The sequence below is a fragment of the Colobus angolensis genome, unplaced genomic scaffold (assembly GCF_000951035.1).
Source record: "Colobus angolensis palliatus isolate OR3802 unplaced genomic scaffold, Cang.pa_1.0 Scaffold205, whole genome shotgun sequence".
NCBI classification, from domain to species: Eukaryota; Metazoa; Chordata; class Mammalia; order Primates; family Cercopithecidae; genus Colobus; species Colobus angolensis.
The window spans coordinates 1,885,032-1,901,265 of NW_012115211.1; the positions used below are offsets into that span (position 1 = coordinate 1,885,032).

The following is a 16,234-nucleotide window of genomic DNA, read 5'->3' on the forward strand; positions in this document are numbered from 1 at the left end:
CGTGCCTGTAGCCCCAGCTACTTGGGAGGCTGAGGCAGGAGAATTGCTTGAATCCGGCAGGCGGAGGTTGCAGTGAGTCGAGATTGTGCCATTGCACTCCAGCCTGGGCAACAGAGCAAGACTCCATCTCAAAAAAATAAAAAATAATAACAACATATATGACTTCTTACAAGATACACTTCCTACACATAAGATTAATTATAGCTTCCCATTTTAATTCATTAATCTTCCCTCCTGATCAGTTCCACCCATAATGTTCCCCAGGATGAGTACAATGTATTGCCCATACTGCTTTCTCTAACCTAACTTAATTCTTTCACAGCATTTTCACAAACTGAAATTATCTTGTTTAAATCAATTGGTGGGTGCGGGGGTGGGCTTGTCTGTCAGGTTTACTGTTGTATGACATAGCCTGAAATAATGCTAAAGAAAACAGTATGAGGCCGGGCACACTGGCTCAAGCCTGTAATCTCAGCACTTTGGGAGGCCGAGGCGGGCGGATCACGAGGTCAGGAGTTCAAGACTAGCCTGGCCAAGATCGTGAAACCCTGTCTCTACTAAAAATACAACAATTAGCCAGGCATGGTGGCGGGTGCCTGTAATTCCCCACTATTCGGGAGGCTGAAGCAGGAGAATCGCTTGAACCTGGAAGGCAGAGGTTGCAGTGGGCCAAGTTCCACCACTGCACTCTGGCCTGGGTGACAGAGCAAGGCTCCGTCAAAAAGAAAAAAAAAAAATTATGTGAGAGAAATGTTTGCGAAAATAGTGAGGCCGAGCTTGGTGGCTCATGCCTATAATTCCAGTGCTTTGGAAGGCTGAGGCAGGAGGACTGCTTGAGTCCAGACATTCAAGACCTTTCCTTACACCATACACAAAAAATTAACTCCAAGTGATTCCTAGAAGATATAGTCAATATTTATACATTTCAGTGATTTGTTTAAAAATTAGCTTGAACTAACACCAAATCTGAAAGCTTTAGTATAGTCTTAGTATAATGACTAAAGCATTTCTTTTTCTTTCTTTCCTTCCTTTTTTCTCTCTCCCTTTCTGTTTTAGAGACAGGGTCTTGCTCTGTCACCCAGGTGGGATCATAGCTCACTGCAGCCTTGAACTCCTGGGCTCAGACAATTCTCCTGTCTCAGCCTTCCAAGTAGCTAAGACTACAGGTGCATGCCACCACACCCAACTTATATTTTAAAAAACCTTTTTATAAAAGATGGGGGTCTCACTATGTTGCCCAGGCTCGCCCTGAACTCCTGGGCTCAAGCAATTCTCCCACCTCAGCCTCCTCAAGTGTTGGGACTAATACAACTGAGTCACCACACCCACCTGACTGAAGCATTTCTAATGTTAACAAGTACATGGCCAGGTGCAGTGGCTCATACCTGCAATCCCAGCACTTTGGAGGACAAGGCAGGAGGATGGCTTCAGCCCGGGAGTTCGAGACCAGCCTGTGCAACACAGTGAAACCCCATCTCTACAAAAAAATACAAAAAGTAGCCAGGTGTGGTGGCGTGTGCCTGTAGGTCCAGCCAGTCGGGAGGCTGAGGAGGGAGAATCACTTGAGCCTGGGAGGCCAAAGTTGCAGTGAGCCAAAATTGCGCCACTGCATTTCCATCTGGGCAACAGAGTGAAACGCTGTCTCAAAACAATAATAATAATGATGTTAACAAGCACATGATCTGTAGAAAACTTAAATATAGTGATAACAATGATTTTTTTAAAACTCTAAGTGGATTACAGAATTAAATGTAAGTGCAAAAACTAAGAAATCTTAGAAAAAAAGCACAGGAGTAAATCTTCACAACCCTGGGTTAGGCAAAGCCTTCTTAGATACTATGTCAGAAGCATATGCAACACATCAAAAAGAAAACACAGCAAGGGTATGGAGAAAAGAGAATGCTTATACACTGTTGGTGGGAATGTAAATTAATATAGCTATTGTGTAAAACGGTATGGAGGTTCCTCAAAATATCAAAAACAGCGCTACTGTATGATCCAGCAGTCCCACTACGGATATACATCCAAAGGAAATGAAATCAGTATGTCAGAGACATTTGCACTCACATGCTTATTGCAGCACTATTTACAATAGCCAAGATATGGAATCAACCTATGTCCATTAACAGATAAATGCATAAAGTAAATAGAGTGTATATACACAATGGAATACTATTCAGCCATAAAAATGAATAAAATCCTATCATTTGCAACAAAATGGATGAATCTGGAAGAGACTATGTTAACTGAAATAAGCCAGACATAGACAAATACCACATGATCTCACTCATTTGTGGAATCTGTAAAAGTTGATCTCACAGAAGTAGAAAGCAGAATTTTCTTTCCATAGGCTGAGGTGGTTAGCGAAGGGGGAATGGGGAGATGTCGTTCAAAGGATACATAATTACAGTTAGACAGGAATAAGTTCAAGAGCTCTACTGTATAGCATGGTGACTATAGTTAATGATGATACATTATATTCTTGAAAAATGCAAAGATGGTAGACATTAAATGTTTTTACCACCAAAATAACTGTGTGATGTAATACATTTATTAGCTAGATTTAACTATTCCACAATGTACATATACTTCAAAATATAATGTTGTACACAATAAATACATACAACTTAACTTGTCAATTTAAAAAATCTTGGCTGGGCACAATAGCTCACGTCTGTAATCCCAGCACTTTCTGGGAGGCCAAGGTGGGAGGATCACTTGAGGTCAGGAGTTCGAGACCAGCCTGGCCAGCATGGTGAAACCCCATCTCTACTAAAAATACAATAAAATTGGCCAGGCGTAGTGGCACATGCCTGTAGTCCCAGCTACCTGGGAGGCTGAGGCAGGAGAATGGCTTGAACCAGGGAGGCGGAGGTTGCAGTGAGCCGAGATCACGCCATTGGACTCCAGCCTAGGCAACAGAGCAAGGCTTCTGTCTCAAAAAAAAAAAAAAAAAAAAAACTCCTTAGGCCAGGCACAGTGGCTCATATCTGTAATTCCAGCATTCTGGGAGGCCAAGGTGGGAGGATCACTTGAGGTCAGGAGTTTGAGACCAGCCTGGGCAACATAGCGAGATCTCGTTTCTACTAAAAATAATAATAGTAAGATAAAAAAAAATTAATCCTTTTAAAATTTAAACTTAAAAAAGCATAAGCAACAAAAGGAAAAATAAATAAATTGGACTTTATCAGCAATAAAAACTTCCATTGGCCAGGCATGGTGGCTCATGTCTGTAATCCCAGCACTTTGGGAGGCCAAGGCAGGGGCTTGAGCCTAGGAGATCAAGACCAGCCTGGGACCAGCCTGTGAAACATGGCGAGACTCCATCTCTACAAAAAATAAAAAAATTAGCTGAGTGTGGTGGCATGCACCTGTAGTCCTGGCTACTTGGGAAGCTGAGGTGGGAAAATCACCTGAGCCCAGGGAAGTCAAGGCAGAAGTGGGCTGAGATCACACCACTGCACTCCAGCTTGGGCAACAGAGTGACATTCTGTCTCAAACAACAACAACAACAAAAAATGTCTGAACTTCAAAGCACACCATCAAGAAAGTACAAAGATGGTACTTTCTTTGTACTTTTTTTCACTTAGCATGCATCACTACTTAATTTGTTCTTATGGCTAAATAATATCCCATTATATAATTTATTAGTTTCCAAGGGCTGCCGTAACAATATACTACAAATTGGGTGGCTTAAGACGACAGATATTTAATATCTTATAGTACTGGAGGCTAGAAGTAAAAATCAAGGTGTTGGCAGGGCTAGAATCCACAGAATGGTAGAAAATTTTTGCAAATCATTTTTTAATCAGGGTCTTATATTCAGAACATATAAAGAACTCTTAAAACTCAAAAACAACCAAAAGTACCCAATGACAGAAATGGGCAAAATTTTGAATATCATTTCTCCAAAGATACACAAATGGCCAAGACGCATATGAAAAGATATTCAGCATCATTAGTCATTAGGAAAACGCAAATCAACATCATTTATGAGATACCACTTCACATCCGCTAGGATGGTTAAAATAAGACATAACAAAAAGTTTTAGCCAGGTGTGGTGACGTACACCCGTACAGCTACTTGGGAGGCTGAGGCGGGAGGATCCTTGAGTTCAAATCCAGCCTGGGCAACACAGTGAAACCCCATCTCAAAAAAAAAAAAAGAGTTCCTCCACGAGAAGTCTAAGGGAAAAAAAAAGTGTTAGTGTTGACCAGAATGTGGAGAAACTGAAATACTCATATACTGTTAGGACGGTAAGACAGTGCAGCCATTATGAAAAATAGTTTGTCAGTTCCTCAAAATGTTAAACACAGAATTATCTCATAACCCAGCAATTCCAATCCTAGGTATAGATACTAATATGGTTTGGCTGTGTCCCCACCCAGATCTCAACTTGAATTGTAATAATCCCCACGTGTCAAAGACAGGACCAGGTGGAGGTAACTGAATTATGGGGGCAGTTCCCCCAAGCTCTTCTCATGACAGTGAGTTCTCACGAGATCTGATGGTTTTACAAGGGGCTTCCCACTTCGCTCGACACTCATTCTCTCTCCTGCCAACCAGTGAAAAGATGCCTTCTGCCAAGTCTCCTGAGGCCTCCCCAGCCACGCAGAACTGTGAGTCAATTAAACCTCGTCTTTATAAATTCAATCTCACATATGTCTTCATAGCAGCATGAGAAGGGACTAATACATATACCCAAGATAACTGAAAATATATGTTCATATAAACACTTATACATGAATGTTCATAACAGCATTATTCATAGCAGTCAAAATATGGAAATCACCCAAATGTCTATTAATGATGAATAAACAAAATTTGTTGTATCCATATATATTTGGAGACTGAATCACATCTCCAAAAAGATATGGTGAAGCCCTAACCCCCAATACCTTAAAATGTGACCTTATTTAGAAATAGAGTATTGCACATGTAATTAGTTAAGACGAGGTCATATTGGAGTAGGGTGGATTCGTAATTCAATATGACTGGTGTTCATGTAAGATACACATGCAAAGATACAGATTACACAGGGAGAATGCCACGACAATGAAGGCAGAGATTGGAATTACACAGCTACAAGCCAAGAAATGCCAATGATTGCCAGCAAACCACCAAAGGTGAGAAAAAGTAAAGAATGAGATTCTTTCCTATAGATTTCAGAGACAGCACACAGCCCTGCCAACACCTTGATTTTTACTTCTAGCCTCCAGTACTATAAGATATTAAATATCTGTCGTCTTAAGCCACCCAATTTGTAGTATATTGTTACGGCAGCCCTTGGAAACTAATAAATTATATAATGGGATATTATTTAGCCATAAGAACAAATTAAGTAGTGATGCATGCTAAGTGAAAAAAAACCAGACATTATAAGACTATGTATGATTGCATTTATACGACATATTCGGAACAGGCAAATCTAGAGGCAGAAAGATTAGTGGTTGTCTAGGGCTGAGGGCGTAGAGGTAGGGGAGAAATGGTGAGTGAGTGATAGTGGGTAGTTTCTTTTTAGAGTGACGAATATGTTATAAAACTGTGGTGATGGTTACACAACTCTGTGAATATACTAAAAACTACTGAATTATACACCTTAAATTGGTGAATTATATCTCAATAAACTTTTTAAAGGGAGAATTACTAAAGAAATTAACAGAATGATATGACAGAGTTGGGGAGGGGTGGGGATACTTGAAATAGAGGATTAGTAAGATTCCTTACAAGTGGTAACATGTAAAATCTGAGCTGAAATCTGAAGGACGAGGACAGCTGAAAGAGCATTCCAGGCAGAGGGATCCTAAAGTGAGAATAAGCTTGGCATATTTGGAGAACAGAAAGGCAAATATGGCTAGAATATAGTAAGTGAGGTAGAAAGTGGTATGAGATGAAGTTGGGTAGATAGGAGCTAGACAGTGCATTAATGCTACAAAAATTAGACGTAATCAGGTAGCTACAGTAAAATTGCAGGCACCTTCATTTCACCTTTAGGGAACTCTAGTTCACAGTATACATCTTTATATCCCAATAGGCTTAGTAATAGTTGCCTAATTTCACTTTAAACATCCATAACCACAACGAACAATAAACCATAGGTATCCATTCCCAAAGTTAACTGAACCTCTTGGGTTTGGGCCAGCTGCTCTTGGGCAATCGCAGTCAAAACTAGTCCCAATCTACCCCTAGGCTAAGACTTTCAGGTTTGAAAGCCTAACCATCACCACCAAAATCAGACTCCTAAACCTGTCTAACACAGGTTTAGGATAGAGTCAAAGCAACCCATTCTAGAGACTAGGAACTTTCTAAGACTTGTGGAACGTTCTTAAGGCTCAAAGAAAGTTCCTATGGCTCCTTCAGGCATGGTGGCTCACACCTGTAATCCCAGCAATTTGGGAGGCTTTGGCAGGCGGATCATTTGAAGTTAGTAGTTTGAGATTAGCCTGGCCAACATAGTGAAATCCCATCTCTACTAAAAATATAAAAATTATCTGGGTGTGGTGGTGGCGCCTGTAATCCCAGCTACTTGGGAGACTGAGGCAGCAGAATTGCTTGAACCTGGGAGGCAGAGGTTGCAGTGAGCTGAGTGCATGCCTCTGCACTCCAGTCTGGGTGACAGAGCAAGGCTCTGTCTCAAAAAAAAGAAAACGGAAAAAAAAAAAGTTCGTACGACTCAAAGAATAGAGAAAACTCAGACCATCCTTAGGAATAAAACAAACTAAATGAGCAATTAACCCAATATTTGTGTCCTCAACCTGTTTACTAATTCCCCCTTTTGGGACATAGATGATACTGGCACCTATGCAGGTCAAAACATTCTAAAGTTATTTCAAAAGCTTGCCTTTTCTCCTCTGGTTTCAAACTGGATCAAGGTTTCAGTAAGAAAAGGTGATATGGCAAAATTCAAGAATAATAATGTTCTGTACCAGCCTAAACATATTCTTTTCAGTTTCACTTAAATAGTTCTCCCATCTCTTATACTGTCATACAGCTTGTGTCAAACACCTGTTGACCTCATTATGGAAGCATTTCAATAACATCCAGAAATGAGCCTAAGAAGAACATGTGGAAACATAGTGAAGATGTAAGAAACAAACATACAAATCCGAGATGTAAACAGAACTGGGCAGGCCATTTAATAAATTTGAATTAACAAAGTGATGTTAACCAGAGCCCAAGGCTGCAAATAAATCCAATAAATTTACCATCATACCTTTATATATTTAGGTTGCTGCAAAAGTAATGGCAAAAACCACGATTATTTTTGCACCAACCTAATACAAGTCCACCAATATTTTAAACAAGACAAAAGGTAGTAAAAAGTGTATTATTTTCATTTACCCAGAAAATTAGCTCTAATCTATAGGCTATCTGTAGAGTTAAAAGCAAAGCACAACAAAAAACAAAACAAAAAACTCCAATGTGATTAAAATTGGTAGTAAATTGGACTTACTGTTTGGCCTGGTTAACATGAACCCCTAGGGTATAGCTCAGCCATTTGTATGTCACCTGTAAGAAGAAAAACATTTTCAAATGTTTTATTAGATGACTCCAGAGTGCGGATCAGTCCCGAGAGTCTGTTCCTAAAGATTCCTATTCTTAGATGGTTATGCCTTATAAATTACAACAAATGCCACTGCAGCTTTGCCAAGAACTATCTATCTGGGTAGGTAGGACCAAGTTATTTATCTTAAAAATGCTAGTAAGTTTGTTTCATGAACTAATGAAAAATAATCTAAAAAGACAGGTTGAACATACCTAACAGAAAAAGCTCTCATTTTTCTCACATTCCTTGTTTTACTTAGGCCCTTTCCTCATGATGTCTTTTTTTTGGGACCACCAGCCAAAGCCATCCTAAAACTCATGCAGAAGCTAGATGACTTTAAAGTGTGATGTCTCAGAAACTTCTAAAGAAAGTTGCACCCATGCAAACAAACATTAAAGGGCGCAGGTGGTGCAGGGGTCAGGAAATGAACAAAGTGGGTAAATATTTTTATAAGAGATCAGATTGGGAACTACCAGCATCAAGCCTTCATCCCTGCACTCTCTTCTCTCAAAGTCTCTTCCAATTCCAAATGTCAAGCTTCCAATAGTTAGAAGACTTGCACAGGTTAGGCAAAGGCAGTGTGATGTAGAAGAAAGCATTAGTAAGAGGACAGACGTAGGTTGAAAAATTGCCTATCCTTCACCAACCGGAAATAAACAAGTTATTTGGCCCCTCAGATTCAATTTCCTCATCTAAGGATACCACCACCGACCTGGGGTAGGTTGCGGGGAGGTCACTGTAAAGATGAAAGTGCCTTGGCACACAGCATGCACTCGATCATCAAGGTTTGAAAAGTGCACTCACATCTATCATCTCGCTTGATCTTTACCGCACCCCTGTGAGGCGGGTCAAACCTCTAACAATGCTTAAATTTCCAGGAAGAGGAAACAGTATCTGGAGGTTACACAACTTGTAACTCAACACAGTTAAGACACGATTTCCTCAACTATAAACGTAAAACTTTAAACGCCAACCACCTTAAAAGATAGGTGTAGGGACGCCTTAGAAATACTCAGCCAACGGCCCTCCCTCCGCGCCCGGTCTCCGCGGCTCCAGCCCCAGGCTCTGTTCAGAGCACGCCCACCCAAGGGACGCGGACTTCCGTGTGTGCCGGAGGACCTTCCCGACGAGTCCTCGCTCGCCCTGGGGCACAGAGCTCGCCCAGGTCCCCTCGTGGGGACCTGTCTCCCCCTGCTCCCCACGAAGCCACCGCAGAGAGAGGGTCAAGGCTCCCGCCGCCCCAGTAGGGCCCAGGACCCCGGTCGCACGCCCGCGTTCCCCAGTAGTAGCTGCTCACGATCTTGTTTTGGTCCGTGACGAACTCGTCTATATTTTCCAGATAAAGCTGGTCCGCCATGGTGCGGCAGCGCTGGGACCCGCCTCTAGCCCCTTTCTCAACCACAGACACAGCTCCCGCCGGCGGGAAACGTCTTTGCTCCCTCCCAGGTCCCGGGTCGTTTCCCCGGCAACGGAAGCGACGCACTACGGCGGCCCTCTGCGAGTCAAACTAGTTATGGAGACGGCGCAGACTGAAGTAGGCAGAGCTAGTAGGAAACAGCGAAGTGCGGGGTCTCCTGGCTAGTTTTTTCCTATACCTACGTGCTTGTGTTAAAGTTTAATTTATAAATTAGGCACAGTAAGAGATTAACAAAAATAACTAACGATAAAATAGAACAATTATTATTATTATACTGTAATAAACATTAGTGAATATGGTCTCTCAACAGATGTCATTGGATATAATATTTCCCTACCGAGGTTGGCTGCGGGTGATGAAACCCGGGAAAGCCCGGATAAAAGGGAACTATTGAAAACAAGTAATTTTAGTAGTGCTGCCAACTGGGGAAAAGTACTGCCTGTTATAATCCTTCAGAGTTGAGAAATTAGGGAAGGTTTTTCCAGAGGGGATGAAGAGAGGCTGAGTGTTTCGGATAGAGGCAGGAGAATTTGCTGGAAAAGAGTTCATTATCTCTGGATTGTTAGGAGAAGAGGCGGGTGAGAGATACTTGGGAGAAACCAAATAGTTGTGCCTAGGAGAATGTGAAGAGGTGCACGAGCTGTGTTCTCAGGAAAACTTGGAGAAAAGTTATCAGATTGTGGAATTTCAACTCAAATTTCTCCTACTATCACCCCCCAAAAATCTTTAATAATTGACTTCAGCATAAGCTGGTGCAGTTCAGTACCGCAGCTGTAGTGCATACGTGAATCAAACTTACTGGGTTTGAATCCTCGTTTTGCAGTTTGTTGTGTAAACTTAGGTAATTCTTTATCCACTAGGAGCCTATTTCCTTATCTATAAAATGAGAATAATAACAGTACCTACTTCAAAGGCTTGTTGCAACATGCATTCATTCAAAGCACAGCAAAATCCTGAGAAAAGCCAGATACTATTCTGAGTGCTGAAGTGCTGGGGCTGCAGCTATGCACAATACATGTAGCTTACATTCTGAGATATTTAAGTGAAGGATAGTGGTGGTTTAAAATAGGGCAGCAGACCGGGTGCGGTGACTAACGCCTGTAATCCCAGCACTTTGGGAGGCCGAGGGGAATGAATCACCTGAGGTCAGGAGTTTGAGACCTGCCTGGCCAACATAGTGAACTCCTGTCTCTACTAAAAATATAAAAATTAGCTGGGCATGGTGCCACGTGCCTATAGTCCCAGCTACTCGCAGGGCTGAGGCAGGAGAATGTCTTGAATCCAGGAGGTGGAGGTTGCAGTGAGCCAAGATCATGCCACTGCACTTCAGCTTGGGAAACAGAGGGAGACTCAGTCTAAAAATAAAATAAAATGGCTCAGCGCAGTGGCTCACACCTGTAATCCCAGCACTTTGGGAGGCCGAGGCAGGCAGATCACCTGAGGTCAGGAGTTTGAGACCAGCCTGGCCAACATGGCGAAACCCTGTCTCTACTAAAAATACAAAAATTAGCCAGGTGTGGTGGCACACGCCTATAATCCCAGCTACTTGGTAGGCTGAGGCAGGAAAATCACTTGAACCTGGGAGACAGAGGTTGCGGTGAGCTGAGATCATGCCACTGCACTCTAGCCTGGGAAACAGAGTGAGACCCCCTCTCAAAATAAATAAATAAAGTAGGGTAGCAGTGCCGGACACAGTAGGTCACACCTACAATCCCAGCGCTTTGGGAGGCCAAGGCAAGGGGATCACTTGAGCCCCAAGATTTCGAGACCAGCCTCAGCAACATAGTGAAACTCCATCTCTACTAAAAAAAAAAAAAAAAAGCCATGGTGGTGGTGCAAGCCTGTGTTCTGTGGTCCCAGCTCTGAAGTGGGAGGATGGATTGAGCCCAGGAGGTACAGGCTGCAGTGAGCACTTGATAACGCCACTGCATACAGCCTGGGTGACAGGGTGAGACCCTGTCTCAAAAAATAGTAATTTTTTCTTTTTTTTGAGATGGAGTTTTGCTCCTGTTCCCCAGGTTGGAGTGCAATGGTGCAATCTCGGCTCACTGCAACCTCTGCCTCCTGGGTTCAAGTGATTCTCCTGCCTCTGCCTCCCAAGTTGCTGGGATTACTGGTGCCCACCACCACGCCCAGCTAGTTTTTTGGATTTTTAGTAGAGACAGGGTTTCACCATGTTGGCCAGGCTGGTATTGAACTCCTAACCTCAGGTGATCCACCTGCGTCGGCCTCCCAAAGTGCTGGGATTACAGGCGTAAGCCACCGTGCCCAGCCAATACATTTTTAAAAATAGAGTAGTGGTAGTGGAAATTGAGAGAACTGAGTGACTTGAGTTTTCTGCTAGTCAGCAAAACCTGCTGATGAATTAGATAAGTGGAGTGTGGAAAAAACAGGAATCAAGGAAAATACCTAGATATGGAACATAAATCTTTAGGTAAGCGGTGATGCCCTTGACTGAGACATGAAAAACTGGAAGCAGATGAGAAAATCAAATAATTCTATTTGGCCAATTATAAATGAGGTAATATACCTAAAACCATCACGCAGTACCTGCACACAATAAAATCTATAATCATTGACTATTACATTATTATATGGCAGACACACTGCACCAGGTACTTTGAGAGCAATATTTCATTTAGTCCTCATAGCAATGCTGCAAATGCATTATATTGTCCATATTTTATTTATTTATTTATTTATTTTGAGATGGAATTTTGCTCCTGTTGCCCAGGCTGAAGTGCAATGGCGCAATCTCGGCTCACCACAACTTCCGCCTCCCGGGTTCAAGCGATTCTCCTGCCTCAGCTTCCCAAGTAGCTGGGATTACAGGCCTGCACCACCATGCCCAGCTAATTTTGTATTTTTATTTTTATTTTATTTTATTTTGTGTATGTTTCAACATCTAAAATACAAATATTCTTGTACCTAAAAACTGTAACTTTTTTTATACTTTAAGCTCTAGGGTACATGTGCACAACCTGCAGGTTTGTTACATATGTATACATGTGCCTCATTTTGTATTTTTAGTAGAGACAGGTTTCTCCATGTTGGTCAGGCTGGTCTTGAACTCCCAACCTCAGGCAATCCGCCTGCCTCCGCCTCCCAAAGTGCTGGGATTACAGGCGTGAGCCACCACGGCCGGCCTATTAATTTATTTTGTCTTATTTTTTGAGATGGAGTCTCGCTCTGTCGCCCAGGCTGGAGTGCAGTGGCATGATCTTCACTCACTGCAATCTCTCTGCCTCACAGGTTCATGCGATTCTCATGCCTCCACCTCCTGAGTAGCTGGGATTGCAGGCATGCACCACCACACCAAACTGTATTTTTAGTAGAGAGGGGGTTTTGCCTTGTTGGCCAGGCTGGTCTTGAATTTCTGACCTCAAGTGATCCGCCCGCCTCTGCCTCCCAAAGTGCTGGGGTTACAAGTGTGAGCCACTGCACCTGGCCATTGTCCGTATTTTAGAGACTAGATTGTTGAGACTTAGAGAGAAGTAGATTTTTCCAGGATTAGTAGGTGGTTGCTGTGGGATCAGAACTCAGGCCTCTTGTCAGTGCTCCACAGGAGTGGGAAGTAAGTCAAGATAATTGGCCAGGGAAGAGTCTTGATGCTATCCCTATGCCAAATGGAGCAGATGACAGTGAAGTGGCTACATTGTGTGGGCTATATACCCTGGGGTTGGTAGTCTGGCGCCAAGAAAATTTAGGACACTAACACAAAGAGTTTAGGAGCAGAGGTTTAATAGGCAGAAGAGAAAGAGAAACAGTTCTCTTTATAGAGAGAGAGTGGGGGTCTCCTAGTGATCATGGTGGCAGATGTACTGGACTTTGTAGTCCAGCTTGAGGAGGCGGTGTCTGATTTATGTAGGGCTCACAGATTGTTTCGATCAGTTGTGACATTTACATAGCCCAGGGAGAAGGCTGGTATCCCCACCCTAATCTTATGATGCAAATGAACTCTCCTTGGCTGGCACCATCTTGTCTGCTCCTTACTGTACACGTGGCTAGCAGAGAAGGGATGATGGAGCCGCCATCTTGAACATGTCTAGTCCCTAGTTCCTGCCCACATTCACCCATGCAAGCTCCCAACTTGCTTGTCTACATCTGCAGCTCGACTTTACAGGCTGGTCTTTGTTATAAAATGATTTGGGGCTGCTTTTCATTAAAAAGAAAAGCCTTACCGTGGACTCCTATCCTCTTACTATTTGCCTAAGTGATTTCTTCTTAACTCCTATATCAACCACACTGTTTAGAGTACCCAGCCCAACCCAATGGACATGCCAATATTAGGGTTGAATGACTTAGCTGGATTAGTGGTTTCCCTTGGTAGGGTAGAAACTGGAAGGGAGTATGAGGAGGCTTCTGAGATGAAGGTAATGTTCTTTTTTTTTTTTTTTTTTTTTTTTGTTGAGACGGAGTCTCGCTCTGTCGCCCAGGCTGGAGTGCAGTGGCCAGATCTCAGCTCACTGCAAGCTCCGCCTCCCGGGTTTACGCCATTCTCCTGTCTCAGCCTCCCAAGTAGCTGGGACTACAGGCGCCCGCCACCTCGCCCGGCTAGTTTTTTGTATTTTTAGTAGAGACAGGGTTTCACCGTGTTAGCCAGGATGGTCTCGATCTCCTGACCTCGTGATCCGCCCGTCTCGGCCTCCCAAAGTGCTGGGATTACAGGCTTGAGCCACCGCGCCCGGCCAGTGAAGGTAATGTTCTTGATCTTGGTGCTGGTTGCATGGTGTGTTGAGTTTGGAAAATGATTTGAGGTATATACTTTTGATATGTATATATAGTTTTCTACATGGATGTTTGCATTAATCAAAAGTTTAAGGAAATTGATTATTTGAGGAATCTTTTTTTTTTTTCTCACTGCCTGTATGATCACGTATTTTTTCAAAAGAAGCTGTCCAAAATGATGTGACCCTTATGGAATAATCAAATTTAAGAGTTTATGCAGCAGGCTTCTTTTCCTCTGTAGTAGGTTTCTTTTCTGCAGGCTTCTTTTCAGGGGCTGGTTTCTTGGTAGCTGCTGCCTTTTTTCCCACTAGAGGCTTCTTCTGCTTCTTAACACCAACAGCAGCCTTCTTTCCTTTCTTACCTACCACAGGCTTCTTGCCTGCAACCGCCGCCTTCTCATCTGATTTGGCTTCTAGCGCTGCTGCTGCAGCAGCTGCCTTATCCACCCGGAGCTTATGATTCCTGGCCTGGCGAAGAATGGTATTCCAGTGCATGGTCTTTGCACATGGGTTTAGCTTCAACATGATTCTCAGATTTTTCAGTGGGTTCTTCTTTAGGACTCTGCAATGAATCTTCTTACGTGGTGCTTGAAGGGCTCTTTGGATCTCTGGGCTTTTCAAGATTCTGCTAAGATCTGTATTAATCATCTTGTGCATGGGAAGATTGTAATTACTCTTGAGGGAAGCGGCTTTACACCAAGTGCCATACAATTCATCTAACTTCCGGAAAGCACTCTCAGTCCAGATGCAGAAACGTCCCACATGCCCACCAGAAGCAAGCTTCAAAATGTTCAGTTTGCTTACATTAAGCAGAGTAATTCCAGGGATGTTTCTGAAGGCCTTGATGATGCCATTATTCTCATTATAGATGATGCATGGCCCCCTGCGCTGGATACGGCGACGGTTTCTCATTTTGCCTTTGCCAGCTCTCATTCACTGAGAGGCATAGACCTTTTTGATATCATTCCAGGCTTTAAGTTTCTTAAGGAGCAAAACAGCTTCCTTGGTCTTCTTGCAGCCTTCAACTTTATCTTCGACTACCAAAGGAAGTTCAGGAACTTCCTCAATACGATGACCTTTAGACATGACCAGTGCTGGTAGGGCTGAGGCAGCCAGGGCAGAACAGATGGCATATCATTTTTGGGTTGTGTTCACTCTGCAATGCCAACAGTGCCAGGTTTTGGTTGGTGCAGACATTCGGCCTCCACAACACATGTCTCCAAAAGCACCCTGCCAGAGCAGTGAATCCCACCACCTGGAACTCTGGGAATTCGAGCCACAGCTCTGCCAGTACCCCAAGACTCAGCACTGGTCTGATGACCTGCTAATTCACTGACAGCGTAGGGCTGTCTGTTGTTTTTGCGCAAGTTGGTGTGAACAGAGTTCACAATATCTGGTCGAATAGGAGCCTTGAATACAGCAGGCAAAGTGACATTTTTGCCAGATGACTCCCCCTTTTCAGAGTACACCGATGTCAGTGGGAGAGCACGTGCCATGGCAGAGAGAGGAGACAGCCACGCTCCTCTCACCCCGGCTGCTGCCACAGGAAAAGGTATTTGCGGAATCTTAACTACAGTGGCAAGCCTTCTCAAACTAGGAAAATAGAAAATAGGTAGAGGTATTAGAAAGACTGGGTTTAATCTTAACCTTGGACAATAGAAAGGAAATTCTGGGAAGAAGGGATAATGGGCAAAAGTGGTGCAAAGCAAGGCAGTAATTATCAAATCAAGATAAATAATGAAAGGTATCTCTAAGTCTGGGTTGGGATAATGGGACTAGAAAGGAATGACTACAGCTGTGCACAGGATTGGGTAGACTAGGGGTTGAGTGTGTACATTAAGGGCAGGAGAGCTGGAGGGGGAAGAAAAGAGATAGCTTTTCTGTTTCTGTGTCTAAGGTCTACCCAGTTTGACTATTCCTTTTCCAATTTGGAGGGTAACTGAATGAAAAGCATATGGGCTTTGGAAACAATTTTTCTTGTAAAAAGCAAGAAAGCAAACAAACAAAAATCTGGGCCTGAATCCCAGCTTTACCACTTACTAGCTGTGTGGCTTTAGGCAAATCATTTAACCTCTTTTATCATCTTAAAAGAAGAGATAATAATATCCAGCGATGTACAGATAAATGTGTAATAACCAACTTGCTAAATAAAAAAAGCCCTGATCTGAAGTGGTTGCACTTCTGTGGTATAAATGCTCCACATGGCAAAATTCAAGCTACAGATATTGATGCCATAGAATGCAGAGTTAGGAAGAGTTGCACAGTATCACACCACTATTTCCACCATACAGACACAATAAACTTAAATGACCTCAAGAGCATAGATAGGCCAGGCACAGTGACTCACATCTGTAATCTCAGTACTTTGGGAGGCAAAGACAGGAGCATCCCTTGATCCCAGGAGTTTGAGTCCAGCTTGGGAAACATAGTGAGACCTGTCTCTCTCTAAAAAAAACAAACAAACGAAAAGAGCATAGACAGTAGTAAAATACTTAGGAGGTGATGAAATTTGAATATTTATTGCCTTGTGTTTAATATAATTT

General features: G+C 43.0%; 1 protein-coding gene and 1 pseudogene across 4 annotated transcripts in view; both read right to left on the minus strand.

The window, feature by feature from the left end:
- Window positions 1-9,027, minus strand: part of POLD3 (polymerase (DNA-directed), delta 3, accessory subunit) — a 51,932-nt gene extending 42,905 nt beyond the window's left edge. The window contains exons 1-2 of one of the 3 annotated variants that reach the window (XM_011942043.1): window positions 8,845-9,027; window positions 7,455-7,510 (exon numbers count right to left, since the gene is read on the minus strand). In XM_011942043.1, coding sequence (XP_011797433.1) covers window positions 7,455-7,510; window positions 8,845-8,904 — 116 coding nt within the window. In that variant the 5' untranslated portion in view covers window positions 8,905-9,027. Of the gene's footprint in view, window positions 1-7,454; window positions 7,511-8,524 lie in introns of all 3 variants that reach the window. The other 2 variants (XM_011942041.1, XM_011942044.1) reach the window with 2 other exon arrangements.
- Window positions 9,028-13,808: 4,781 nt separating this feature from the next.
- LOC105511831 lies at window positions 13,809-15,243 on the minus strand (annotated as a pseudogene). The gene has a single exon (XR_001001775.1). The product of XR_001001775.1 is annotated as a 60S ribosomal protein L4 pseudogene (transcript).
- Window positions 15,244-16,234: the final 991 nt, after the last annotated feature.